Source organism: Staurois parvus, unplaced genomic scaffold (genome assembly GCF_062004578.1).
Source record: "Staurois parvus isolate SC_StPar_1 unplaced genomic scaffold, SC_StPar_1.0 ptg000423l, whole genome shotgun sequence".
NCBI lineage: Eukaryota > Metazoa > Chordata > Amphibia > Anura > Ranidae > Staurois > Staurois parvus.
In genome coordinates this window covers 5,693,225-5,721,062 of record NW_028318219.1, presented here as the reverse complement: position 1 = coordinate 5,721,062, position 27,838 = coordinate 5,693,225, and the positions used below count along the sequence as shown (strand labels likewise).

Here is a 27,838-nt window from a genome sequence, read left to right as displayed (position 1 = left end):
ATCAGGTAAGTTTTGATCAAGTCAACCCTCTCTCTCAAGGAAAGCCTCCATCTCTTCCAGCTTGCTACTTTGGCTTTGGCAACTACCAACCTGCTTTCCCAGTTTCGATGACCATAGTCACCAGGACCAAATTTGATGCCCAAAATTTTAATTTCCTGCTGGGGCTCTGGGAAGGCATCCGGAAGTTCGAAGCTTTCACCCTCCTCACCCATCCAGAAAACTTCACTCTTTTCATGGTTGACTTTAGAGCCAGAAGCCTCCGTGTACTGCTCTATCACAGAGACCACCTCCTGCGCCTCCTCAGTCCCAGAGATAATAACAGACACATCATCAGCATAGGCAACGACCTTCAAAGGCGGCACACCAGCAATGCCCAGAGGCACCCCGCACAACGATGCGCCCTCTAGCCTTCTTACAAAGGGGTCGATTGCGAAAGCATATAGCAGGGGGCTCAAAGGACATCCCTGGCGCACACCAGAGCCAACCTCAAAAGGCCACCCAACCCAACCATTAACAAGTGGGAAGCTCTCAGCCCCTTTATATAATGTCTTCAGCCAATCTATAAACCTCCCCTGCAGGCCGTATCTACCAAGCAGCAACCACAGATATTCATGATTCACTCGATCAAAAGCTTTTGCCTGATCCAATGCCAGCAAGTACTTTCTCCATCCAGCAGCCCTGCATCGTTCCAAAGCCTCCCGGATAGCCAAAAATGCTGAAAAGGTACTTCTACCTTGGACCGAACAGTGCTGATGGCTGGACAACAAATCGCCTGCTACTGACGACAAGCGCCAAAAAAGAATCTTTGCCAAGATCTTTCTATCAACATTGAGAAGACTGATGGGGCGCCAGTTCTCAATCATTGAGGGGTCTTTACCTTTTGACAGAAGAATCACAGCGGATTGCCTCATGGAGGGAGGGAGCGAACCCTCTTCTAGACAGCTGTTAAAAACCTCCGCTAAAAAGGGAGCCAGAATGGACTTAAAACACTTGTAAAGTTCAGCTGTCAATCCATCTGGCCCAGGCGATTTTTTGGTAGCCAGCTTGTCTATAGCATGAACTACCTCATCTGCTGAAATTGGTTCTGTCAAATTCATCAAAAGCAATGCACCATTTCCCAATCCTGGAGTAGAATCCAGAAAGCTTTCCATCCTGTCCCGGCTAAGGTCCTTTCTTCCCAGGAGGTCTGCATAATACGACCCAAAGATCTCCAAGATCCCTGATCTGGACTTTATCAGGGAACCTGTACTGTCTTTCAGGCCAATGACCGTCTTAATTGCTATGCCTTGCTTACAGTTCTGGTAAGGATCAGGTGAGTGATATTTCCCATAATCCCTCTCCAGAACCAAGGAGGCATGCCGGTCGTATTGACACTTCCTAAGAAGAAGCTTCACTTCAGAGATCTCCCCTGGATCTCCTCCATACGAGACAAGACGATCAAGCTTCCTCCGCAAATGCTGGTAGGCAATATACATACCAAGCTGCTTCTTATTACTTATGGCCTTGAAAAGTCCAATCGCCCTTTGTTTCACAAGCTCCCACCACTCTGACTTAGTGCTGCAAAAGTCCAGAATAGAAACCTGTGCCTGAAAAAAATCCTCAAAGGATTGTCTTACCTCTACATCTTCCAGGAGAGCCGAATTCAGTTTCCAGACACCCCTTCCCCTGGGTGGAGTGTCCGAGGCATTCAGAGTCACAGACAGCATACAGTGGTCAGAGAACTCCACCGCCTTCAACTCAGGAGCCGAGAAAGCAGAGTTCTCCTTCAAAAAAAACCTGTCTATCCTGCTCTGACTATTCCCTCTCTGAAATGTGAACCCCGTGCTGCCAGGGCAGTGCTTAATGTGCACATCTACCAGGCCTGCCTGTCTAACCAAATCTCTGAGAAAAACGCTATCATAACCCAGCCTGTCTATGGAGCCTCTCCTGTCTTCAGGCCTAATTATGGTGTTAAAGTCACCTCCAAAGACAACCTGCTGGGACGTAAAAAGGAAGGGCTTGATCTTTGTGAGGAGGCATTTCCTGCCCCATTTTGACTGGGGTCCATAGATATTGATCAGGCGCAGGTCCTGCCCCCTAACAGAGACGTCTAAGACCATGCATCTCCCCATTTCTACCTCAATTACCCGCCGGCACGTTACCATATCGGTTTTAAAAAGGACCGCAACTCCGCTGCAAGGTTCAGCCGCAAGAGACCAAAAGGAGGGACCACATCTCCACTCCCTTTTTGCTAGATAGACATCGGCCAATGTATTGAGCCAGGTCTCTTGCAAAAATAAAATCTCAGCATCAAACTCGCTGAGCAAAAATAAGGCCGTATCACGAGCTCTTGCAGATTTAATGCTGGCGACATTAATGGTCACCACCTTTAACAGAGTGGGAACTGCCATCAGGATGATTGGGGTAGTCGTTTCTTAACCTCTACCACACTCTCATCACCCGAAACAGCTCTCTTCAGAGTATGTGACTCCCCCTCATCCATAGATGATAGAGAAATGGATATATCCGATACCATCTTATCACCTGACAAAACTGAAAAAGTATTGCCAAGAGGGACCCCTCCTGGATCTGATTCTGAGGAAGAGAGGACAGCTCTTCTCATCCTCCTCTTCTTCTTCTTCCTCTTCTCCTTCACCCTCTCCCACCCCTCATCAGCCGAATCCCCCCCAGCAGGAGGTGAGACATGGGACATGGATACCCCTCCCTGAGCCCCATCGGCTCCACCCCCATCCGGCACCCCCACAACCTCCTGACCACGTTTGCGCTGACGGGGGACAGGTACCGGAGGTGGAGTAGGCCGAGAGGGAAGATCCACTAAACCAGCCCCCCCAGCAGCTTCCGCCAGTCTGGAGGATCTACGTACCATAGGAACAGGAGGGACAGACTCAGGGGTGACATTACCGGGGGAAACACAATCTGACACAACAGACGGAACAGACACAGGAGGGGCAACAACAGTTTCCTCCCTAGCATCAGCTGCCTCATCCTCTTTATCCAGCCTCTGCAGCTCAGCCTCCAGTCCTGGCAGGTTGTGTAGTGCCTCTGGGCACAGACTGTATGGATGACCCAGCTGCTGGCACAAATTACACCGAATCTCGGTGCATTCTTTGGCCAAATGGCCAAAATCCTGGCACAGTGAGCACTTCTTGATGGTGCAGGACGATGCAAAATGGCCTTTCTCTCCGCATTTGTTACAAACTTTAGGCTGACCTTGATAGAAAATGGTCAGCCTATCCCTCCCCAGAAAGGCTGAGCAGGGAAGATGCTGAACCACATTGCCCAGCACCCTCAATTGCACTGACACCGTCCAGGCCCCTGTCCATATCCTATGCTCATCCAGGACCTTCCGCAGTGGGGTGAGGACCTCACCATGTCGGCGTAGCCAAACTACTAAATCAGCCTCTGGTATAGATTCATTCCGGACCAGGATTGTCACCGATTTTATCAAAGGCTGTCTGGAAACAACCTTTGCCACCAAACCTTTCCACTGCTGAAGGCTCCTGCACCTCCAATATCTCTCCCAAAACAGGTCCAGGCCTTCAGGTTTTACAAATGACAAATCGTATTCATAGCTGCCTACTGGGCAGATCAACGCAAACACATCACAGGCTTTAAACCCCATCTCTAGAATCAACTCCACCACCCTTCCCCTTACTGGTGGGTTCCCTTCCCCCTCCCACTTCAACTGTACAACATTCCTTCTCCTGACCCCACCAACCATCCCACCACCAAACCTCCCCAAATTGTGACCATTAGCATTCCCAACACTACCACCACCCCCCTTGGTGCGACTCCCCAAAACAGAGGCATAGCTCCCCCCAATCCTCCCAGCAGCAGAAATATTTGTGTGTCTGGGAGCGTCTGGTGCAACTCTAGCAGATACCGATTGCACAGATCCGGGATTGGATGGTGTATCCTCTCTCTGCTCAGCAGGGGGAGAAATGTCATTTTTAGTCTTATCAGCAATGTTAACCCCTTCACCTCCACCCACCACCAACACATCCATTGCTTTACCAGTCTCAACAGTCATAGACTTCACAGCAATGTCCGCACTCACTGCTGCAACCATAGAAGCTCCAGCAGTCATCTCCAAGAAAGGACACTCAGCCCAGGACTGGATTCGATGTTCAGACACAGCAACAAGTGAGACATCCATGTGTGCTGTTTGCTCTCCATGTTGTGCAGTGTGCTGCTCCCCTCCCCCACCAGCATCAATCAGCTCTGGAGCACCTGGGAGCTCAGGTGAAACAGTCTCTCTGCAGGTGGCAGCCATCTTGCCTTTGGAGGGACTACCGGTCTCAGCAGGAACAGCAGCAACAATTTCCATCTGTGGGGTGCTTGGTGCAGGTTCATCCACATTCCCCTGATGGTCTGGAGACCTCTCTGCCAGGGATTTTTCCTCCACAGCAGGTTGCTTGCAGAGCTCCTCATCCGCAGTACTCACCGCAGCAGGTGGGGCAGACATGCTGGAAGCAGCCATGTTGGTGTACTGGGATCTCTCCACCAGTCTTGGCTTTGCTGCTCTGTACTTCCTCTGTCCATCCTCAGGGACTTCTGCAGGGTCATCAGTGAAGGCAAACTTGTCTGCTCTCAGGGGTGACTCCATGTGCTGGATGAACCTCAAGGTTCCATACTCACCCTCAACCCCCTGGCTGGTTGCCACTGGTGATTCCACAGCCTGACATGGGGGGAGAGACGCTGATGTAGATGGAGCCGGGTCATCCATTACCTGAGGCTGCTGATCCACAGAGCTCACTGATGTCTGGCTGGCAAATCTCCTCTCATTATCAAACTTTTCTTTAAATGCTCCACTTCTAGCTTTCAACTTTTCTAATAATAAAGATTGTCTCTTTACTTTATCCTCCATGTGCTGGAGCGCTGGCTTCATGCCCAATCTGTTCTTGCTCCAGGCCTGGCAGTATTTGGCTCTGAAGGATTTGTGTTCAGATTTTAACACAATAAGTTTCTCCTCAGCTCTTCCAATAGTCACCAATCTATCAGTAATCTTCTGCCTGAAGACATTGACATCCTCACCAGGGCTGGGACCCACAGTCAGGTCCTCCACCTCCTCCTCCTCACTAGGCCCGGTCTCATCAGGGGAATCCCTCCCAGGGCCTCCCCCTGGATCAGGCATGGTTCCTGGGCCAAGCTAGCAGGCAAGGCCCAGGCTTGAAAATGCTGGTTCTCAGGGAGAGCTCCTTCAGTGTGTCCTCCTCCTTCTCCCACTGACCACCAATGTAAAGGACATTCTTCCCACTGACCATCAATGTAAAGGACATTCTTCCCACTAACCATCAATGTAAAGGACATTCATTCTTCCCACTAACCATCAATGTAAAGGACATTCTTCCCACTGACTACCAATGTAAAGGACATTCTTCCCACTAACCATCAATGTAAAGGACATTCTTCCCACTGACTACCAATGTAAAGGACATTCTTCCCACTGACCATCATTGTAAAGGACATTTTTCCCACTGACCACCAACGTAAAGGACATTCTTCCCACTGACCACCATTGTAAAGGACATTCTTCCCACTGACTACCAGTGTAAGGGACATTCTTCCCACTGACCATCGTTGTAAAAGACATTCTTCCCACTGACCATCATTGTAAAGGACATTTTTCCCACTGACCACCAACGTAAAGGACATTCTTCCCACTGACCACCATTGTAAAGGACATTCTTCCCACTGACTACCAGTGTAAGGGACATTCTTCCCACTAACCATCAATGTAAAGGACATTCTTCCCACTGACTACCAATGTAAAGGACATTCTTCCCACTAACCATCAATGTAAAGGACATTCTTCCCACTGACTACCAATGTAAAGGACATTCTTCCCACTGACCATCATTGTAAAGGACATTTTCCCCACTGACCACCAACGTAAAGGACATTCTTCCCACTGACCACCATTGTAAAGGACATTCTTCCCACTGACTACCAGTGTAAGGGACATTCTTCCCACTGACCACCAATGTAAAGGACATTCTTCCCACTGACCATCAATGTAAAGGGAATTCTTCCCGCTGACTATCAATGTAAAGGACATTCTTCCCACTTACCGCCAATGTAAAGGACATTCGTCCCACTGACTACCAATGTAAAGGACATTCTTCCCACTGACTACCAATGTAAAGGACATTCTTCCCACTGACCATCAATGTAAAGGACATTCTTCCCACTGACCATCAATGTAAAGGACATTCTTCCCACTGACCATCAATGTAAAGGACATTCTTCCCACTAACCATCAATGTAAAGGACATTCATTCTTCCCACTAACCATCAATGTAAAGGACATTCTTCCCACTGACTACCAATGTAAAGGACATTCTTCCCACTGACCATCAATGTAAAGGACATTCTTCCCACTGACTACCAATGTAAAGGACATTTTTCCCACTGACCACCAACGTAAAGGACATTTTTCCCACTGACCACCAACGTAAAGGACATTCTTCCCACTGACCACCATTGTAAAGGACATTCTTCCCACTGACTACCAGTGTAAGGGACATTCTTCCCACTGACCACCAATGTAAAGGACATTCTTCCCACTGACCATCAATGTAAAGGACATTCTTCCCACTGACTACCAATGTAAAGGACATTCTTCCCACTAACCATCAATGTAAAGCACATTCTTCCCACTAACCATCAATGTAAAGGACATTCTTCCCACTGACTACCAATGTAAAGGACATTCTTCCCACTAACCATCAATGTAAAGGACATTCTTCCCACTAACCATCAATGTAAAGGACATTCTTCCCACTGACTACCAATGTAAAGGACATTCTTCCCACTGACTACCAATGTAAAGGACATTCTTCCCACTGACCATCAATGTAAAGGGAATTCTTCCCACTGACCATCAATGTAAAGGGCATTCTTCCTACTGGCCATCAATGTGAAGGACATTCTTCCCACTGGCCATTCTGCTGTAGGAGAATGCAGGACCCCTGACCTCTGTCTGGACAGTGCTGATTGGCCCTGTGCTGATCACATGCACTCTCCCAAGAAAAATAAAAAAAACTCTCTAGCAATACAAACCAAACATAGCATGTGCAGAGTGCCTCTTAGGGTTTTGTACTATCAGCAGATGGAGTGGGGACTGTGGAAGAATGGGAGGCTCAGAGAAGACAGGATCAAACAGCCTTTTTTCGCAATGCAGAGGATTAACCCCTTAGGTTCCATAGTGTATATAAGAAGCTTGAGTAACTGCATATGCAAACTTATTGTGCTGTTGAGGGTTTAGCAACACTTTAACTCCAATAGGACACAGATGTCAAAAAAGAAATTGAAAGGGTTTTTTTTGTTTGTTTTTGGATTTTTGGGTTTTTTTTTGTCCTCTACTCCATTCTTTATCTGGCTACCATGACACCCTGGGCTTTCATCTGTTCATCATGGCTGTCATGGGATCACAGGTGTTTGCACACAACACCCCTAAGAGTCTTGTGAATGACATCCTGGGCTCACATGAAATGAGCAGAAGGACCTCCAGTGCTGGACCAAGTCAGGGACATGCTGGAGCATGGCGAGGGTAAGTATGAATCAGAAACATTTTATTTTTTTTATCATGGATGATGGAGAACACACAAAAATAATCTGGAGTTCTACTTTAAATATAACATACAAGATCCATTTCCAGCAGAAACTGAATCATGTGGAAGTGGGATTTGACTTCTGAGCCCAGCCAAGTACAGTATGATAGAGCCAAACAGTTGTCACGCATGTCTACATAAACAGGGCATCGTCCTCTGGAAATGTCACTTTCAGATGGGCTGGCTCCAGCTACTGTGCCCTCCTCCTGCAGCAGGTTTATAGCTGCGCAGGAGGAGTCTGCTTAGACAGTGAGATGGAACTATCGGAACAAGAGGAGTCCTACTAAGAGACAACGAGGGGACAACTGTCATTGCAGGTAGGGGAGAAGGGCAATGACTGTCCTTTAGTTGGTTCATCTCTCTGCTCCTTTCCTACACCTTTTCTGGATCTAGATGGCTCTGATTTCCGTTTTAGCCTGTCCCGCTGTTCCACGGTTGTTGGTGTGCTTGCTCTCTCTCTTCTGCTCATGGTGACCTTTCCTCTCTTGTGACACTTTTCTTACATTTTTCTCAGAAGTTGTATACTAGATAAGAGATTTGGAAAGTGCAGCTGCCCTCCAGATGTGTGGGTTGGGGGAGGATCGTACTGCTGTTGCTTCACTCTACATCAGCCTTTCTCAACCTTTTTATTAAGGAGGAACCCTTGAAAATTTTCTGGTCTCAGGTTAAACCTGGTAATATTTACTAAATCTACGGCACATGGTACATTACTGTAATGACAAGTGGGAAGAATGTCCCATACATTGGTGGTCAGTAGGAGGAATGTCCCTTACAGTGGTATCAGTGGGAAGATGTCCCTTACATTGGTGGTCAGTGGGAAGAATGTCCCTTACATTGGTGATCAATGGGAAGAATGTCCCTTACATTGGTGGTCAGTGGGAAGAATGTCCCTTACATTGGTGATCAATGGGAAGAATGCCCCTTACATTGGTGATCAGTGGGAAGAATGCCCTTTACATTGGTGGCCAGTGGGAAGAATGCCCCTTACATTGGGGATCAGTGGGAAGAATGCCCTTTACATTGGTGGCCAGTGGGAAGAATGCCCCTTACATTGGGGATCAGTGGGAAGAATGCCCTTTACATTGGTGGCCAGTGGGAAGAATGCCCCTTACATTGGGGATCAGTGGGAAGAATGCCCTTTACATTGGTGGCCAGTGGGAAGAATGCTCCTTACATTGGTGATCAGTGGGAAGAATGCTCCTTACATTGGTGATCAGTGGGAAGAATGCTCCTTACATTGGTGATCAGTGGGAACAATGCTCCTTACATTGGTGATCAGTGGGAAGAATGCCCCTTACATTGGTGATCAGTGGGAACAATGCTCCTTACATTGGTGATCAGTGGGAAGAATGCCCCTTACATTGGTGATCAGTGGGAACAATGCTCCTTACATTGATGGTCAGTGGGAAGAATGCCCCTTACATTGATGCTCAGTGGGAAGAATGCTCCTTGCATTGGTGATCAGTGGGAAGAATGCTCCTTGCATTGGTGATCAGTGGGAAGAATGCCCCTTACATTGCTGATCAGTTGGAAGAATGTCCCTTACATTGGTGATCAGTGGGAAGAATGCCCCTTACATTGGTGATCAGTGGGAAGAATGCCCCTTACTTTGGTGATCAGTGGGAAGAATGCCCCTTACATTGGTGATCAGTGGGAAGAATGCCCTTTACATTGGTGGTCAGTGGGAAGAATGCCCCTTACATTGGGGATCAGTGGGAAGAATGCCCTTTACATTGGTGGCCAGTGGGAAGAATGCTCCTTACATTGGTGATCAGTGGGAAGAATGCTCCTTACATTGGTGGCCAGTGGGAAGAATGCTCCTTACATTGGTGATCAGTGGGAAGAATGCTCCTTACATTGGTGATCAGTGGGAAGAATGCTCCTTACATTGGTGATCAGTGGGAAGAATGCCCCTTACATTGGTGATCAGTGGGAAGAATGCTCCTTACATTGGTGATCAGTGGGAAGAATGCCCCTTACATTGGTGATCAGTGGGAAGAATGCTCCTTACATTGATGGTCAGTGGGAAGAATGCCCTTTACATTGATGGTCAGTGGGAAGAATGCCCCTTACATTGGTGATCAGTGGGAAGAATGCTCCTTACATTGATGGTCAGTGGGAAGAATGCTCCTTACATTGATGGTCAGTGGGAAGAATGCCCCTTACATTGGTGATCAGTGGGAAGAATGCTCCTTACATTGATGGTCAGTGGGAAGAATGCTCCTTACATTGATGGTCAGTGGGAAGAATGCTCCTTACATTGATGGTCAGTGGGAAGAATGCTCCTTACATTGGTGATCAGTGGGAAAAATGCCCCTTACATTGGTGATCAGTGGGAAGAATGCCCCTTACATTGGTGATCAGTGGGAAGAATGCCCCTTACATTGGTGGTCAGTGGGAAGAATGCCCCTTACATTGGTGATCAGTGGGAAGAATACTCCTTACATTGGTGATCAGTGGGAAGAATGCCCCTTACATTGGTGGTCAGTGGGAAGAATGCTCCTTACATTGGTGATCAGTGGAAAGAATGCCCCTCACATTGGTGGTCAGTGGGAAAAATGCTATTTAAAGTGGCTGCAAAGGCTCAAGGTTTTTTACCGTCATGCATTCTGTGCGTGCCAGTAGGGGACCCGAGAAGAGGAGGATCAGGGCTGCTTTGTGCAAAACCACTGCACACAACAGGTAAGTATGACATGTTTGTTATTTTAAAAAAAATAATTTTAATATCACTTTAAATTGGTGGCCAGTGGGAAGAATGCTTCTTACATTCGTGGTCACTGGGAAGAATGGTCCTTACATTGGTGGTCACTTGGAAGAATTCTCCTTAAAGTGGCTGTAAAGGCTTAAGTTTTTTTTTACCTTCATGCATTCTATGTGCAGCAACCCCCTAATACTTACCTGAGCCCCGTTGCAATCCAGTGATGTGTACGAGAGCCTCAGCTCTTCAGGGACATTTCCTCCTCATTGTCTGAGACAACAGGGGGGGAGCTATTGGCTCCTGCTGCTGTCACTCAGCCAGTGAGCCAATGTGTAGAGAGGAAGGGGGGGGGACAAGCCACGGCTCTGTGTGTGAATGGACACAAAGCAGTGGCTCGGGAGCAAGCCTGCTTGGGTGCCTCCATAGCAAGCTGCTTACTCGTTGGGGGGCACTTGGCAGGAGGGACGGGCCAGGAGAGCCAGCAGGCTACCCAAGGAGAGGAGGATCGGGGCTGCTCAATACAAAACCATTACACGGAGCAGGTGAGTATGACATGTTTGTTATGTTTTAAAAATTGCCTTTAATATCACTTTAAATTGGTGGCCAGTGGGAAGAATGCTTCTTACATTGGTGGTCAGTGGGAAGAATGCTTCTTACATTGGTGGTCAGTGGGAAGAATGCTTCTTACATTGGTGGTCAGTGGGAAGAATGCTTCTTACATTGGTGGTCAGTGGGAAGAATGCTTCTTACATTGGTGGTCAGTAGAAAGAATGCTCCTTCTATTGATGATGAATGGGAAGAATGCTCCTAACATTGGTGGTCAGGAGGAATAATGCCCCTTACATTGGTTGTCAGTGAGATGAATGTCCCCTAAATTAGTGATCAGTAAGAAGAATGCCCCTTACATTGATGGTCCGTAGGAAGAATTTCCCTTTTACAGATAGTTGAAAAGCTCTGATTGGTACCAGAGGTTATTTATCTGAGAAGCGGACATTTTTCATTGCTCAAGAAACCCCTAGCAACGTCTGAAGGAGCCTTGGTTGAGAGAGGCTGCTCTACATATTTGCTATGGCTGCCTCTGGGAAGGGGATCAGGTCTGCCACCACGTTTTATTATTGCATGGCTGAATGTAGCAAGCCTGGAGCTGTTGTATTTTCTGATCTAGATATATTGAAAGATAAGCATGTTTCCTGTCCATTATATTTATTCAACAGACTTGTGTAGTCATGTAGATGTTTGTGGCTAAACCATTTTACCCGAGACCTGTTTTTTGCTCCTGTTAATAGATAAATCTGCCCCTGATGTCTGCAGGGAGTTTAGAGTTGTAGTGATACCATTAATTGGTTAAATTACGTTATTAAATATGCAAACTTTTAGTATAATTTTGATCATTTCACCAGGCTTTATACCCTTCTGAGAAATGACGCTGACACCCATAAGCCCATAACACGCTCTAAAGGCGTCCAGGAGTAAACGCACTCCACTGTCCATTTACACCTGACTACCCTCTGATCCCATCCACCCAAATGGAAGAGGATGGATCCCCTTCTGTTTTTTTCTTTTTTTTTCCTTTTTAGTGGACCAGATCACACCCTGAGTTAGGTGTGTGTGACCTTCTGAAAAACTGACAGGCAGTCCTGATCAGATCGCCCATGTGAAAGGGGTCTTTGACTCCTGAGGTACATCCCAGGTCTTTTAAGTTATTATGGATATAGATATATATACTAACTATACTATATATATAGATATAGTCCATCATGACTGCCACTGCCAGACTCCTCCACCTTACCAACCATTCGGTGTCTGCCATTCCCTCCATTGACTGCCATTCACCCAACAAATTACATTCAAAATATTAACAACAACTTAGATAGCCATCCACAACTCTGCTCCAAATACCAACCAAAATGTTCTCTTCGTTCCTTCCAGACCTCCTGCTATCTAGCTCCCTTGTCACCTCCTCTCATGCTCGCCTCCAGGACTTCTCCCAAGCCTCTCCCATTCTGGGGAGTTCCCTACCCCAATCTGTCCGACTATCTCCTACTCTGTCCACTTTTAGGCTATCCCCCAAAAATCTTTCTCTTCCATTTACTAAATGTACATGTATTTTCTCCATCAGCTCCTCCCCCATGGTTATTACCTTTTGTATCACTCCCCCTGATTCCTACTGTATGAAATTGTATTGTAACTGTACTGTCTGCCCTCATGTTGTAAAACGTTGCGCAAACTGTTGGCGCTATATAAATCCTGTATGATAATAATAGATATATTCTCTCAGGGATGTACAGATTCACTTTGGTCCAAACCCAGCCAGTCTTCTCTAGGAACCAGAACACAATTTTAAAAAGGTGCAGTGGAATGGAACAATGGAATTTTATACGTTAGGCTGGCCAGAAATGTTATTCAATCTATTGCATCTGCAGTGCTTTATTGGAATGTACAGGAAGCCAAAACTTTTCTTTCGCTCTAGAATGGTGAAGGGCTAACACCACTTTCTTCTGTCTGTGGACCACTGGAGAGATTTCCCTTCACCTCCTGCCCTAGAGACACAACAGCAAATGAGAGTGACTTTTGGATTTCCCATCATTTTCTGTCTTGGTGACAATGGTCACCAGGGCAAATAGACTCCCTAGCATGGACACAGCAATAAAAACCTGATTTAAAAAGTCTAACCGTGCTATATTTAAGAACAAAAAAAAAATCACTTTAACTTACAATTTGTAATGTGAGGTTTTCATCCCCAATAACAACAACTTGGGGATCATCCACTGACGTAAGATTGTTGGACATCATGCCAATGGGACCTGAACCAAGTTACTGGCCTCTCATGTCTACTGAGTCCCTATAGGAGACAGCTGTCAATTTGAAGGCATTTTGGCAACCTGGCTCCTGAGACTTATTTTTATTCTAACACAGTGGTCTCGAAACTGTGGTCCTTTGCATACCTTTATCTGGCCCTTGGGGCACTATTCCTTCCACTGACACCAACGATGGGGCACCATTCCTCTAACATGATACCAATGATGGGGCACTATTCCTTCCACTGACACCAACGATGGGGCACCATTCCTCTAACATGATACCAATGATGTGGCAATATTCCTCCCACTGACGCCCATGATGGGACACTATTCCTTCCACTGACGTCAAAGATGGGACACTATTCCTTCCACTGACACCAATGATGGGGCACTATTCCTTCCACTGACACCAATGATGGGGCACTATTCCTTCCACTGACACCAATGATGGGGCACTATTCCTTCCACTGACACCAATGATGGGGCACTATTCCTCCCACTGACGCCCATGATGGGACACTATTCCTTCCACTGACACCAATGATGGGGCACTATTCCTTCTACTGACACCAATGATGGGGCACTATTCCTTCCACTGACACCAATGATGGGGCACTATTCCTTCCACTGACACCAATGATGGGGCACTATTCCTTCCACTGACACCAATGATGGGGCACTATTCCTTCCACTGACACCAATGATGGGGCACTATTCCTTCCACTGACACCAATGATGGGGCACTATTCCTTCCACTGACACCAATGATGGGGCACTATTCCTTCCACTGACACCAATGATGGGGCACTATTCCTTCCACTGACACCAATGATGGGGCACTATTCCTTCCACTGACACCAATAATGGGGCACTATTCCTTCCACTGACACCAATGATGGGGCACTATTCCTCCCACTGATACCAATGATGGGGCACTATTCCTTCCACTGACACCAATGATAGGGCACTATTCCTTCCACTGACACCAATGATAGGGCACAATTCCTTCCACTGACTCCAACAATGGGGCACTATTCCTTCCACTGACACCAATGATGGGGCACTATGCCTTCCGCTAACTCCAACGATGGGGCACTATTCATCTGACACCAGTAATGGGACAGTATTCCTTCCACTGACACCAATGATGGGGCAGTATTCCTTCCACTGATACCAATGATAGAGCACTATTCCTACTGACACCAATGATGGGGCACTATTTCTTCCACCAATGATGGGGTACTATTCCTCCCACTGACTCCAACGATGGGGCACTATTCCTCTAACTGACACCAGTAATGGGGCAATACTCCTTCCACTGACACCAATGACGGGACACTATTCCTTCCACAGACACCAGTGATGGGGAACTAATATTTCCCCTAATACCAAAGATGGGACATTGTTCACTCCCACTGATGCCAGGACATTTTCTACTCTCACTGGACATGATCCGGCCCCCTAAAGTCTGAAGCACAGTAAATTGGCACTTTGTTCAGAAAGTTTTCAGACCCCTGTTCTAAGGATGATGAATCCAGGCTAGCCATTGGATTTAGCATACCTTTAAGGTGCAACCTGTCGTGCGAAATATGGAGGATGCTACTGAAAATGCTAGCTGCCGGGCTGAATGTTGAGGCTTTCGCTCCAGTACTCTGAGACGTTGATACTGGAGAAAAGTATAGAAATTCTGATTTTTCTAGATTTTATTCCAGGTTTTATCTGCTGCATACTACTTTTGGATCCGTGACACAGGTGTATTTTTTTTTTAACATATGTTCTTCAGTGTTGTGTTTTTTTGATTGTTCTATAGCATGGGTGTCAAACTGGTGGTCCTCCAGCTGTTGCCAAACTACAAGTCCCATGAGGCATTCCAAGACTGACAGTTACCAGCACGACCCCCAAGGGCAGAGGCATGATGGGACTTGAGGTTTCGCAACAGCTGGAGGGCCGCCAGTTTGACACCTCTGTTCTATAGGGTCAAATGGACAGCCACGTGTAGTTCTTTTATATTATGTGTATTATTACAGCACCATTACTGTATTTGACTTCTCCTTTCTTACTAAAAACCTATGTAGAGCTCTTCCATATGAATTTTATTGAAGGCTATGGAAGGGTCCGTTAATAATATCTTCCTAAAGTGAAGAATGATACCCTAATTTTTAGTGGTCATTTGGCAAGGATGCTCAATCCACCGAAATGGCAGTTTTTTTTATATAAGAGAATGTGTATTTTACTATTTCTGTATAAATATGTCGATGCTTTTGGTGCTTAGAAAACATGAAGATCTTTAATAGAAAGGTGATACGTGGCCACCTGGGAAACCTTTCTGGCCCATTATTGTGCTTACCTTAGAACTTGTTTCCTGTGGTATTGGATAATGAGATTTATGTGGGTTTTTTTCTCATTTTAGGCGTGGTGTTCGTGCCTCCCGAGCAGATGGACCCCCGGCCCTTGTTCCAGGCCGTGGACAACTTGTGCCAGGATAACATTAAGCACTTTGGAGAGTCTAAAACTGAGGTGGGCTCCCGCTTGGTGCAAGCCTTCTCCCGGATCCAAGAACAGGCACATGGAGTTGAACCGGCCCTACGTGCCCTGGCTGCAGTTTGCCCACTTTTTGACCTGGACCCCAACACTCCAGCCAATGGATACCGAAGTCTGCTGAAGGTGGTACTCTCCTGTACCCAGCACATCCTACACAAGTGTCGCTACATCACAACCAGCCGCCACAGCCTCTTCTTCCGAGCCGCCCACAACTGCGCTGAACTAGAAGCGTATGGTGCTGCTCTCACCCAACTCCGAGCCCTGCTCTGTTTTGCACAGCGGCTACTTACTGCCAACCACCATGGGGATCTCTTCTTCCGGCAAGAGCGAGGCCTGTCCGAAGAGTTCCTTCGGGAGTACAGCACCATGCACAAAGGCTGCTTCTATGGACGCTGTATGGGGTTTCAGGTGAGGTCCTGGTCGTTTTTTGTGTTGTTTTTTTTTTTCATTTTTACAATGCTTTTCCTTTTTTTTTTTTTTGAAGTTTTTTTTTGTTTTGTTTTTTTTTAACCACTTGCCGTCCGCCTGCTGTTTATAAACGGCAGGGCGGTGGCAGTCCAGGGGCGGGTTGCCGTTCATAAACGGCACCCGCCTTTTCTAGCTGTGCGCACTCCCTGGGAGCTCGCAGCACCGCGATCCGTTGCCCGCTGTGACACAGTGAAACACCGATCGTCGGACGGGACCACTGTACGAGGCCCCGATCATGTGATCACTGATTGGCCAATCAGTGATCACATGCAAAGTAGTAAACAAGATGTCACTTGTGACATCATTGCTTACTAAGTGTTACTTACTAAGTTACTTACTAAGAGAAATGATTGCTTTTACATCCTATATGGGTGTAAAAACAATCAGTGTACAAAAAAAAAAAAAAATCTTCATCACCCCCCACAAGTAGTACAGTGTCACCATGGTGATACTGTACTGCTAGGGTGACAGTATGTAAAAAAAATAAAAAATAATATAAAAAAATAAATAAAAATGTAAAAAAAAAGTTTAAAAATTATAATTTTTGGTTATAAACTAATTTGGATTTTTTTTTTACTAAAAAAATAACGGAATACATTTTGGGCAAGATTTATGATGAAATATTATTTATTTGCAAAATTTTATAAAAAAAAAAACACTTTTTTTCAAAATGTTTGGACTTTTTCATTTACATAGCAAAAAAAATAAAGAGCTACCAGAATTCAGTTGGCTTTTTCCATTGACTTGGGTGGCATATCTACAGTATGGTTCCTGTTATTTGTTTTGGGGTTTTTTTTTTGTACAGTTTTATTGAGACAATTTATACTATATTTAGTTTCAGTTTTACCTTGTATCTTGTTTTTGTTTGTTTTCTTTTCCCCCACTGTGATGTCTACAATTTACATATGCTGTCATGGTACTTTCCATTGGAATTTTTCCTGTTCCCGGCAATGAGCCACCTCTGTCCCTGACCTTCCAGGGAACCTTGATCTTCTCTCCTATGTGTGACAATGACATCACAATGTGTTATCAGTGCCAGAGATAAGATAGGACACAGATTCTATGAAGTTCATCCAGCTGTATGACTTTCCATCTCTGTACCTTTCCAACTAAGCCATGGCCACTCTCATTGTCACTGTATTAGGACCATATTCGTGGACATAAAGTGGGTATAGAAATGAATCACCCACCCTTTAAAATAATTACATTTTGTTGCTTTTCAGCCTGAACTTAAGACAGACACAGTTTGTTTTATCCAGCTGTATTTACTCAGTGCAACTTATAACATCCAAGTTTAAGATATAACACCAACATGTCAGAAAAAACTAAAAAAAATTCAAAAACAGAATCTTGGAGTTGGAAAAAGGATCCCCCTTGTGTCAGCATTTTGTCGAACCACCTTTTGCTTTAACCACTTGCCCTCCTGAGGATTTACCCCCCTTAATGACCAGGCCTCTTTTTGCTACTTGGCGCTGCACTAATTCAACTGATAATTGCGCGGTCATGCAATGCTGCACCCAAACGAAATTTACGTCCTTTTTTCACACAAATAGAGCTTTCTTTCGGTGGTATTTGATCACCTGTGCGCTTTTTATTTTTCACGCTATAAACAAAAAAAGACCAAAAATTTTGAAGAAAAACGATATTTTTTACTTTCAGCTATAAAAAATATATAGTAAACTGAAAGTTGGTTATAAATTTAGGCCAAAATGTATTCTGCTCCATGTTTTTGGTAAAAAAAATCCCACTAAGTGTATATTGATTGCTTTTTGTGAAAGTTATAGCGTCTACAAACTATGGTATAGATACTGCAATTTACGCCTTTTTTTTGCTATACAGCGCTGCGCTAGTTTAACGGACAATTGCACGGTCATGCAATATGGTACATAAATTAAATTTACCTCCTTTTTTTCCCACAAATTGAGCTTTCTTTCAGTGGTATTTGATCGTCTGTGCGTTTTTTATTTTTTACGCTATAAAAAAGAAAAGGCTGACCATTTTGTGGAAAAAAAACAATATTTTGGACTTTTTACTATAAAACATGTCCAGTAAAAAAAAATGTAAAAATCAAATTTATTCATACATTTCTGCCAAAATGCATTCTGCGACATGTCTTTGCTATAAAAAAACCCCAATACGTGTAAATTCATTGGTTTACGTGAAAGTTATAGCGTTTACAAATGGCGGGAAAGATACTGGGATTTTTAATCTTTTTGTATACTAATAATGGCGGCGATCAGCGACTTATGGCGGCGATCAGCGACTTATGGTGGGACTGCGGGACTACAGCGGGAATTCTGACACTGGGGGGGAACTGACTTGGGGTCACTGACATCCCCAGTGACACCAATACAGTGATCAGTGCAAAAAAAAAAACACTGACACTGTACTAATGGCACTGGGGAGGAAGGGGTTAACTTTATTCAGTGAAAGGGTAAACTGTGTGAGGGGAGTGTTTTACTAGGGGGCGGGGGTGTGTACTGCACGGAGACACACTGATCCAGATACACTCTTCTGTCCTGATCAGCGTGTCAGGAGCTGTCAGGGAACTGACAGAAAGCACAGCTACTGCAGCTGTGCTCTCTGTCACTGATTGCAGCTAATCGCCAGGACATAGACGGTAACGACCGGCTGTGATCCGGCGACTGACATCCGCGGTTGTGATCGGCGGGACAGGTAGGGCGGCGGCGCGCGCCCCCTACCTGTTTTGAAAACACACGTTTTAAAACGTGGTTTTGCCCAGCTGTGCCGCCCTGCCACCGTATTTCTACAGTGGCTGGGCGGCATGTGGTTAATTCCAGCCTGTAGTCTGTTGGGATATGTCTCTACTAACTTTGCACATCTAGACTTTGTGATATTTGCCCACTCTTCTTTGCAGAACTGCTGAAGTTCAGTTAAATTTGATGGTGACCGTTCGTGTACTGCAGTCTTCTAGTCATTCCACAGATTTTCAATGGGGTTTAAGTCTGGGCTCTGACTAGGCCATGCAAGGACATTCACTTTTCTCCTCTAACCTCTGTGTGCTCATTTTTGTTGTGGGTTTTGGGTCATTGTCATGTTGGAAGGTAAACCTTCTTCCTATTGACAACTTTCTTGTAGAGGGCAGCAGATTTTCCACAAGAATGTGATGGTATTTTTCCCTTTCCATATTTCCTTCTATCCTGACAAGTACTCCATTCCCTACTGCAGAGAAACCCCCCATAACAGGATATTCCCACCTCCATGCTTTACTGTAGGAATGGTGGTATTTGGATGGTGAGCTGGATTGGATTTCTGCCAGACATATCGTTTAGTGTTGAGGCCAAATCATTCAATTTTAGTCTCATCTGACCAGAACACCTTTTTCCATGTGGCCTCAGAATCTTCCAGGTGCATTCTGGCAAAGCTCAGTTGTGCATGCGCACTTCCACTTCCTACTAATAGACTTCACTTCACTATCAAAGGCTTGATAAAGCCTTTGACATTTTTTTTGTATCCATCTCCTGACTTGTGCCTGTCCAGCTCTATCCCTGAGATCTTTTGACAGTGCCTTGCCACCCATAGTTGATTGCTTCGGTTACCAGGGACTGAAATGCTCCATGAAAGCTCTTTTCATGCTGAGCTAATCAAAATGACCACAGCTGATCGCATTTGAAAGTCAAATGGCTTTTTGTGCCATTGAGAAGGTGATTAGCTATACCTGATTGAGTGTACAAGTCATTTTTAGGAGGGGGTGATCTTTTTTCCAACTCAGTGGTTCTGTCTATGATTTTTTTTTTTTTAATTTGTGACATATTGGTGTTCTATCTTTCACTTGGATGTAAATACAGCTGAAGTAAATACAGCTGGATAAAACAAAAACGGTGTCAGTCTTCATTTCAGGCTGCAAAGCAATAAAATGTGGTTATTTTAAAGGGGGAGTGATTCTTTTCTATACCTACTGTAAGTGTATTATCTAGGCATGCAACGGTACAAAGAGTTATTAAAGGAAACCTGCATTGAACGTAATACTTGTAGAAGACACAAACGTTGCTGTTGCTAGACTCTGAGGATATTACACATGACAGGTCCCAGAAGACTGCCAGACTATTCGCAATGCACAGTGCAGTGGGCACCCGGCTTTGAAGCCGGAAGCTGTCACAGCTGGGTTCCCATAGTTAAGATGTCGGTACCTGGGACAGGAGACTGCTGAAAAGAACAGATGAAGTGAGCACATTGCTGGATCGTGGAACAGGTGAGTGGCATTTTTTAAAAGTCAGCAGCTACAGTTTTTGTAGCTGTTGACTTTTAATTTTTTTTTTTACAGGAAACAGTCTCACCACATGTGGTGTGAGCCTAGCCTAAATGCAGTGCTGTTCCTTTGTTGCACTGTTATCAGTTACACTGTTCCTAGCTATCCATGTAGAGCGGTGTTTCTCAACCTTTTTTCAGTCAAGGCACCCTTTAAACTTATGGACAGTCCCGAGGCACCCCATTCTAATATGTGAAAAACTATTCGAACAGCAACATCCACACATGTAGGACACCCAACATTAGAGGTGATTTATTCTTCCAAAGCAAATACACTTTTGCACACTGGTACGGACTAGTATTCACATGTTTTTCTTCTCCCTCAGTTTTACTCCATTACTGAGCTAATGGGACCCCAGCATTGATGGAGAGGGGCAGGAGAGGGTCAAACTAGGATGCTGTGCAGGCAGTTGACGTCCTCCTTATCAACTGATGATGTTATTGGTTGTCAGCAGGGTGGATTTGATTTAAATCAAACTGATTTAAATCACATCCACCCTGCTGACAACCAATGACATCATCAGTTGATAAGGAGGATTTAAATCAAACTGATTTAAATCACGATTTAAATCACTAGTCGGTAAGGCTTGATTTAAATCCTAGTTTTCTACATAAAGACTAATTCTTGCTGGTATAACTTTAATATACAAGTAGATGAAGATTTTTAGAATAACAACTTTTCATATTAGTTTTTTTTATCCCCAGTTTAATAGGTTAATCATTCATATTTGGACAACTTTTTCTGTTGTACTTAGGAAGGAGAAAAATAATCATTACCTTAATAATAACAATTTAAATAGATTTATTCAACTGAAACAATAACATTCCAGCATATGTGATTTGCTTAAACATCCATGTTTGTTAACTAATTTGGCTAAACAAAATATATATATTTTAAGAAACTTAGACTGTCAGCCCCTTCCTCCTCACACTTAGTTTCACTTTCTTCTTGTGCAGATCTATTCCACTCCAAACAATCAGAAAAATATTGTTTCTATTCTATTCACTGAACTTGTTGAAACTTAGCACTGAAGGGGTTGATTCTGTATTCATAGGTTTGTAGAAGTTAGGATGAAGGTCTTTTTCTTAACTCTGTTCATGTTATAACATTTTTGCTGTGAAGAAGAGGCATGTGATCTCCGCTGAGTCAAATTCAGGTTTGAGAACCGCAAAAGTAAACCAATCATCTGTGATAATATCTTGTAGGCAGAGAAACTGCCCAATAATCTTACAAAAACCTCTGGAAGAGCGTGACATTGTGAATGGATTCATGGAATTTATTTACCAAAAAAATTAAACATCTGCAGCCTTATTCTACATAATTAAAAAACTAATCTTTATTTCATGATGGAATAACCTTTGGATGGTAATATATTTTCCTCAAAAAGCATTTTATTTAAAAAAAATCTGATTTAAATAAAAACAATCTGATTTAAATCAAACAAATCCGATTTAAATCAACAAAATCTGATTTTTGAAAAAATTTTTTTAAAAATCATTGATTTTTATCCACCCTGGTTGTCAGGACGCCGGCGGCTAGAAGGTTGTGATGGTGCACAATGAAAACCTGTGGCTTTGTATAACTAATAGGCAGGCTTGTTACACCCGTTGGCTTGCATACAGTACAAGATTTGGTCAATTTTTAGGGCACCTCTGAAGAAACCTCCAGGCACCCTGGTTGAGAAAGGCTGATGTAGAGTACAAACGCACTATGTTATGAAGAAGAAGAGTGATGTTCTGTTTTCCAAACACCTTTCCTGGCCTAGAGTGACGATACTGCTTCATAGTTACAGTGCAGTGAGTGAGCTTTATTACAAGGACAGTAAGTGTGATACTGGCAGGATCACCTGATGATGATATCAGAAAAAAGAGTGAAAAAAAATGCAGACATCACATTTAAGAATTGGTCAATTCCAATACATTATGGGGGTTTTTTTTATTTGTTTTTGTTCTTGGGTTTAAGCCACTGGGTTTGGCAAGATGGCTAAGGATTTAGTATTTTCAAAAGGAGAAACTACATACTACCCCACTACATGTTGCCTTTGAGGTGGACCTGAACTTAAAGTGATATTTAATACATTTTATTTATTTTTTTTAATAACAAACATGTCATACGTGCCTGCTGTGTGCAGTGGTTTGGACAGAACAGCCCCGATGCTCCACTTCTCGGGTCCCCAGCCAGTACTCCTGGTCCCTCCTTCCCCCAGCTTGCTATGGGGGCACCCGAACAGGCTTCACAACCACTTTACAATGAAGAGTTTTAGACTTATAGAAAAGATTTTAAAAAATGATTTTGCCTAAGCAGTACCTACTTTTTCATTTTTTAACTTAATGCATTCTCTGCATTCTTTTGTAATGAGGACCCCCCTCCAGCCCCTTGTTATACGTACCTGAGCCCAATCTCAGTCCATAGCTGTGCAGTCTCTCTCCGCTCTCTACCTCCTCACAGATGGCTGGCATTGGGAGCCATTAGCTCCCGCTGCTGTCACTCAAATCCTATGATGAGGGAGCAAGAGGCAGAGCAAAGCCCTGCTCTCTGTGTCAATGGATGTAGCCAGCTGGGCTCGCAAGTGAGCCTGCACGAGTACCCCCTTCGTAAGGGGCTTGCTGCGGGGGTACTCAGGGGGAGGAGCTAGAAGTGGGGGACCCCAGAAGAGAAGGGTCTGGGCTCCTCTGTGCAAAACCACATGTATAACATGTTTGTTTTTTTTAGGTTTAATATCACTTTAACTTTTGCCTGGAATTCTTTCTTTAAAATTAGTAGTGCACTTCCTGTACATAGGCACTCCTATGCATTGAAGCTCATAGCTGGATATCTGCAGTGTGAGGTCATCTGAGGCACTTCTACCTCTGGCTATTAGTCTTTCCAGATTTGGGATAACATTTGGTAAGGTGTTACTAGTGCTGCTGACTGTTCACCTTGCTGGAGAGGATGCTGTACCTAGGGACCTGTAGTGCAAGGATCTCCCTTCTTCTTTCTTTTTTCCTTCTGTGATGTATCCATCCATCAGGGGGCAGCTTTGACATAAGGAAGTAAAGCCCCATCTTTACTAAGAAGTCCTCTACACAGAGACACAGTACAGAGCAAGGTATCCTAATGCAGGCCATACATGGGTCGAATTCAGAAAGATTTTTCATCCGAAAATTGAAAACGTTGTTCGCTCAGTAATCCGATGGTGCCATCAATGATTTTGAAAATCGGCCGACCAAGTCATAAAGTTCACCCCATATAACAGGTGAAACTTCTGTTCCCTCCAGGTTACGGCTCATGTGCATATTCTTTTCGGAAAAACGATCATACGATTTGACCATCATTGAGTCGAAAATCGGTCGTTTTTCACAAATTTTCCAACATGCCCGATCACCGAAAAGGGGAGGAACCACCAAAATCGGCCGGTGTCATTGACCCACTAACAGAGCAAAAATCTGCCGATTATTCTTAGGTCCGATTTTCGGACAAAAAATCGGTTGAATTTCGACCCATGTATGGCTGGCATTAGTCGGTAATGGGAAAAAGATCATCTGCAGGGGGCTGGTGACTACTCTGCCCTCTGTCTGCCTGTCTATGGCACAGCCTCTGCAGTTCAGGTCCTCTTTAAACGTAAAGTGAATTTGTGTTTGTCCCTGAGGAACAAAGCTAGCCATGCAAGCAAAGATTCATTCAGCTCACTGGCTAAAGTAGAATGTGAATGGGTTTTTTTTAGGCTCCATTCACACGTGTTTGACTTGTCATGCAACTTTGGACACATAAAGTCGAATGACAAATCGCAGCCCATGTACTCCAATGGAAGCCGTTCAAAACTATAGGAATTAAAGTCTAAAAAGTGGTAACGAGGTGCCAGAATCCCTTATAGACCATACGTGGAAAAACCCTCTTTTTGTGGGATTTTTAAGGCAAAACCAAAACAAGCTGTGTCTGTGTCTGAGTTCCCGGGAGTAGAGGAGGGGTTGGGGGCAATGCAGGCTTCTGGGAACACAGACACAGCTTGTTTTGGTTGAGCCTTAAAAATCCCACAAAGAGAGGGTTTTTCTATATGTGAATTAAAGTCACAGGAATTTTAAAAAGGTTCCTGCATTACTTTGATGCAACTTTTATGCAACTTGAGTGCCATATACTGCAATGTAAACTCTCAAAAGTCACTTATCAATGCAACAGTTGTACAACAGTCAAGGCCAAAGTCGCATCCAAGTCACACCCATCCAAAGTTGCATCAAAGTCGCAATGTAAGGTTGTAATGGAAAACTTTGGAATCGCACAAGTGTGAATGGAGCCTTATTTGTGAAATTCTTGTTCCTGTAATAAGAAAAATCTACTTGCTTGAAGCTCTATTGGATTTATACCAAAGTTTGTTGTAATATCATTTTGAAAAAGAGTTACCCAATAGCACAGTCTCTTTATTTTAACTTGGTGATTTTTTTTTTTATAGAGTTGATGAGATTTCAGCAGGTATAACCTCATGTTAACTTGGCGATTTTTCCTTTTTTTTTTTTTTTTTCTTTTTCTTTATAGAATTGATGGGATTACAGCAGGTATAACCTCATTTCACTAGGCGATTTTTTTCCTTTTTTTTTTTTTTTCTTTATAGAGTTGATGGGATTACAGCAGGTATAACTTCATTTTACTAGGTGATTTTTCCTTTTTTTTTTTTTTTTTATAGAGTTGATGGGATTTCAGCAGGTATAACCTCATGTTAATTTAGCGATTTGTCCTTTTTTTTTTTTTTTAATTTTCTTTTTAGAGTTGATGGGATTACAGCAAGTATAACCTCATTTTACTAGGTGATTCTTCCTTTTTTTTAATTTTCTTTATAGAGTAGATGGGATTACAGCAGGTATAACCTCATTTTACTAGGCGATTTTTCCTTCTTCTTTTTTTATAGAGTTGACGGGATTTCTGCAGGTATAACCTCATTTTAACCTGGCGATTTTTCCTTTTTTTTTTTTTTTTTTTATAGAGTTGATGGGATTACAACAGGTATAACCTCATTTTACTAGGTGATTTTTCCTTTTTTTTTCTTTATAGAGTTGATGGGATTACAGCAGGTATATAACCCTATTTTACTAGGCAATGTTTCCTTTTTTTTTTTATAGAGTTGACGGGATTACAGCAGGTATAACCTCATTTTAACTTGGCGATTTTTTTTTTTTTTTTTTTTTTTCTTTATAGAGTTGATGGGATTACAACAGGTATAACCTCATTTCACTAGGTGATTTTTACTTTTTTTTTCTTTATAGAGTTGATGGGATTTCAGCAGGTATAACCTCATGTTAATTTAGCGATTTTTCCTTTTTCTTTTTTTTTTAATTTGTCTTTTTAAAATTGATGGGATTACAGCAAGTATAACCTCATTTTACTAGGCAATTTTTCCTTTTTTTTGTTTTTTTTTCAATAGAGTTGATGGGATTACAGCAGGTATAACCCCATTTTACTAGGTGATGTTTCCTTTTTCTTTTTCTTTTTTTTCTATAGAATTGATGGGATTACAGCAAGTATAACCTCATTTTACTAGGTGATTCTTCCTTTTTTTTAATTTTCTTTATAGAGTAGATGGGATTACAGCAGGTATAACCTCATTTTACTAGGCGATTTTTCCTTTTTCTTTTTTTATAGAGTTGACGGGATTTCTGCAGGTATAACCTCCTTTTATCACAGATGTTTATGTATACTGACCTGTTTACATCCTATTGATATGACCCTTGATGCTCCTTTTGTAACTTGTAACCTTTGCGCTGGGATTTTGGTGGCATCGTGATTTTTTTACTGTTTGTTCCTGTTTTCAAGTGTCCTGCCGATTTAATCCCCATCGTCTGTTTTCTGTTTGCAGTTCACTCCTTCCATCCGCCCGTTCCTGCAGACTATCTCTATTGGGTTGGTGTCATTTGGGGAGAATTACAAGCGTCATGAATCTGGAATAAGTAAGTGGTGAGAGTCCACATTCTTGTGGCTTTTTTAATTATTTCATTTTTGTTGTTTTTAAAGTTTCTTTTTTTTTTTTTAAGAAATGTAAAGCTTTTGTGAAAGTTTGCAATGTATTGCTTGCACTCAAGTTGTGTCTTCAATACATTTCATCTGTTAACTGGCCATTATAAAGTAGGTTGTGGTAACCATCGCCCTCTACTGGTGAGCACTTTGACACATCATTGAGTTGCTGGTGCATGCCTGTGCATGTCAGGGATCATGTCACCAGGCATTGATTTGATCTGAGTTTGACATGAGCTCAACAAAATCGCATGGACTTTAACAGAGAATTACACACGGCAGTTCAGAGGCTGGATTTGATCAGTTTTGCATTAGGTTGTGTTTCCTTGGACACGTAGGGGTGGATTTACTAAAACTGGTGCATTCAAAATCTGGTGTAGCTGTGTATGGTAGCCAATCAGCTTCTAACTTCAGCTTGCTCCATTACACCCCGTTCACATCGGTGCGATTTGCATGCCCTGCAACTTGCAAATCGCACCCTATTGTCCGCAATTGGAGCAATTGGATTTCAAAAGTAGTACATGCACTACTTTTGGTGCGATTTGCATAGAATTCTGTATCAGATGTCTTGTAAATTGCACCTGAAATCGGCATGTCCCCCTACTTTTAAATCATGTGACTTCACTGTAAGTCGCATGATTTCAAAGTCGGGCTTGATGTGAACGGGGGCTTAAAGCGGAGTTCCACTCACGCTGTCAAAAAAATAAAAGTCAGCAGCTACAAAAGCTGTAGCTGCTGACATTTAAAAAAACAGCCACTTACCTGGCCCACGGTCCCGCGGTGTGTCCCCCGCTGCCCGTTTCACTGCCCATCCTGTATTCCAGGAGGCCGGCATCTTCATTGTGGGCTCCCAGCTGTGACTGCTTGCGGCTTCACAGCAGGGTACCCACTGCACATGCGCGAGTAGCACTGTGCTTCATGAATGGTCCTGTAGTCTTCTGGGACCTGTCACGCGTCCCAAAAGACTACGGGGAGGGAAGGAGGGAGGATACCTTCCGCTTCTGATCGCCTACGCAATCAGACCGGAAGTGGGAGCGGGTACCTGTCAAATTCAGGTACCCGCTCCCCGCCCCCCAAAGGTGCCAATCCTTAATGGGGAGCAGTCCTTAAAGCGGAACTTTCCCTTTTGGGTGGAGCTCCACTTTAAGCTTTGGCAATAATACCTGGAAGCTAATTGGTTTATATGCAGAGCTGCACCAGATTTTTCACTTTCCAGTTTTAGTGAATAACCCCCTCAATGTCCTTTTAAACTGCAGAAAAGTAAGGCAAACACTGTGTTTGTTTTCATTTGCATTTAAATAGTGGTTTGCTTCTGACATCAGTTTGCCAGCATGATCTAGTCCAAAAAGTGCCGAACGTAGTGGCAGTACTAAAGATCAGCTATCTTATGGTGCCTATAAATCCCTAAGCCAAGGCTGTTTTCAGCTGCTGTCAAAAAGCCCTCCCTCCTTCATAAATTAAAAGGATA

At 43.8% G+C, this 27,838-nt stretch overlaps 1 protein-coding gene across 3 annotated transcripts in view; it reads left to right on the top strand.

Annotated features, from left to right (window-relative positions):
* LIPE (lipase E, hormone sensitive type) overlaps window positions 1–27,838 on the top strand; it is a 59,660-nt gene that overhangs the window by 8,023 nt on the left and 23,799 nt on the right. For 2 of the 3 annotated variants that reach the window (XM_089687380.1, XM_089687381.1), the window contains exons 2-3: window positions 15,523–16,061; window positions 26,216–26,306. In XM_089687380.1, the coding sequence (XP_089543506.1) occupies window positions 15,523–16,061; window positions 26,216–26,306 (630 nt within the window). Of the gene's footprint in view, window positions 1–7,824; window positions 7,931–15,522; window positions 16,062–26,215; window positions 26,307–27,838 lie in introns of those variants that run through there. The other variant, XM_089687382.1, reaches the window with a different exon arrangement.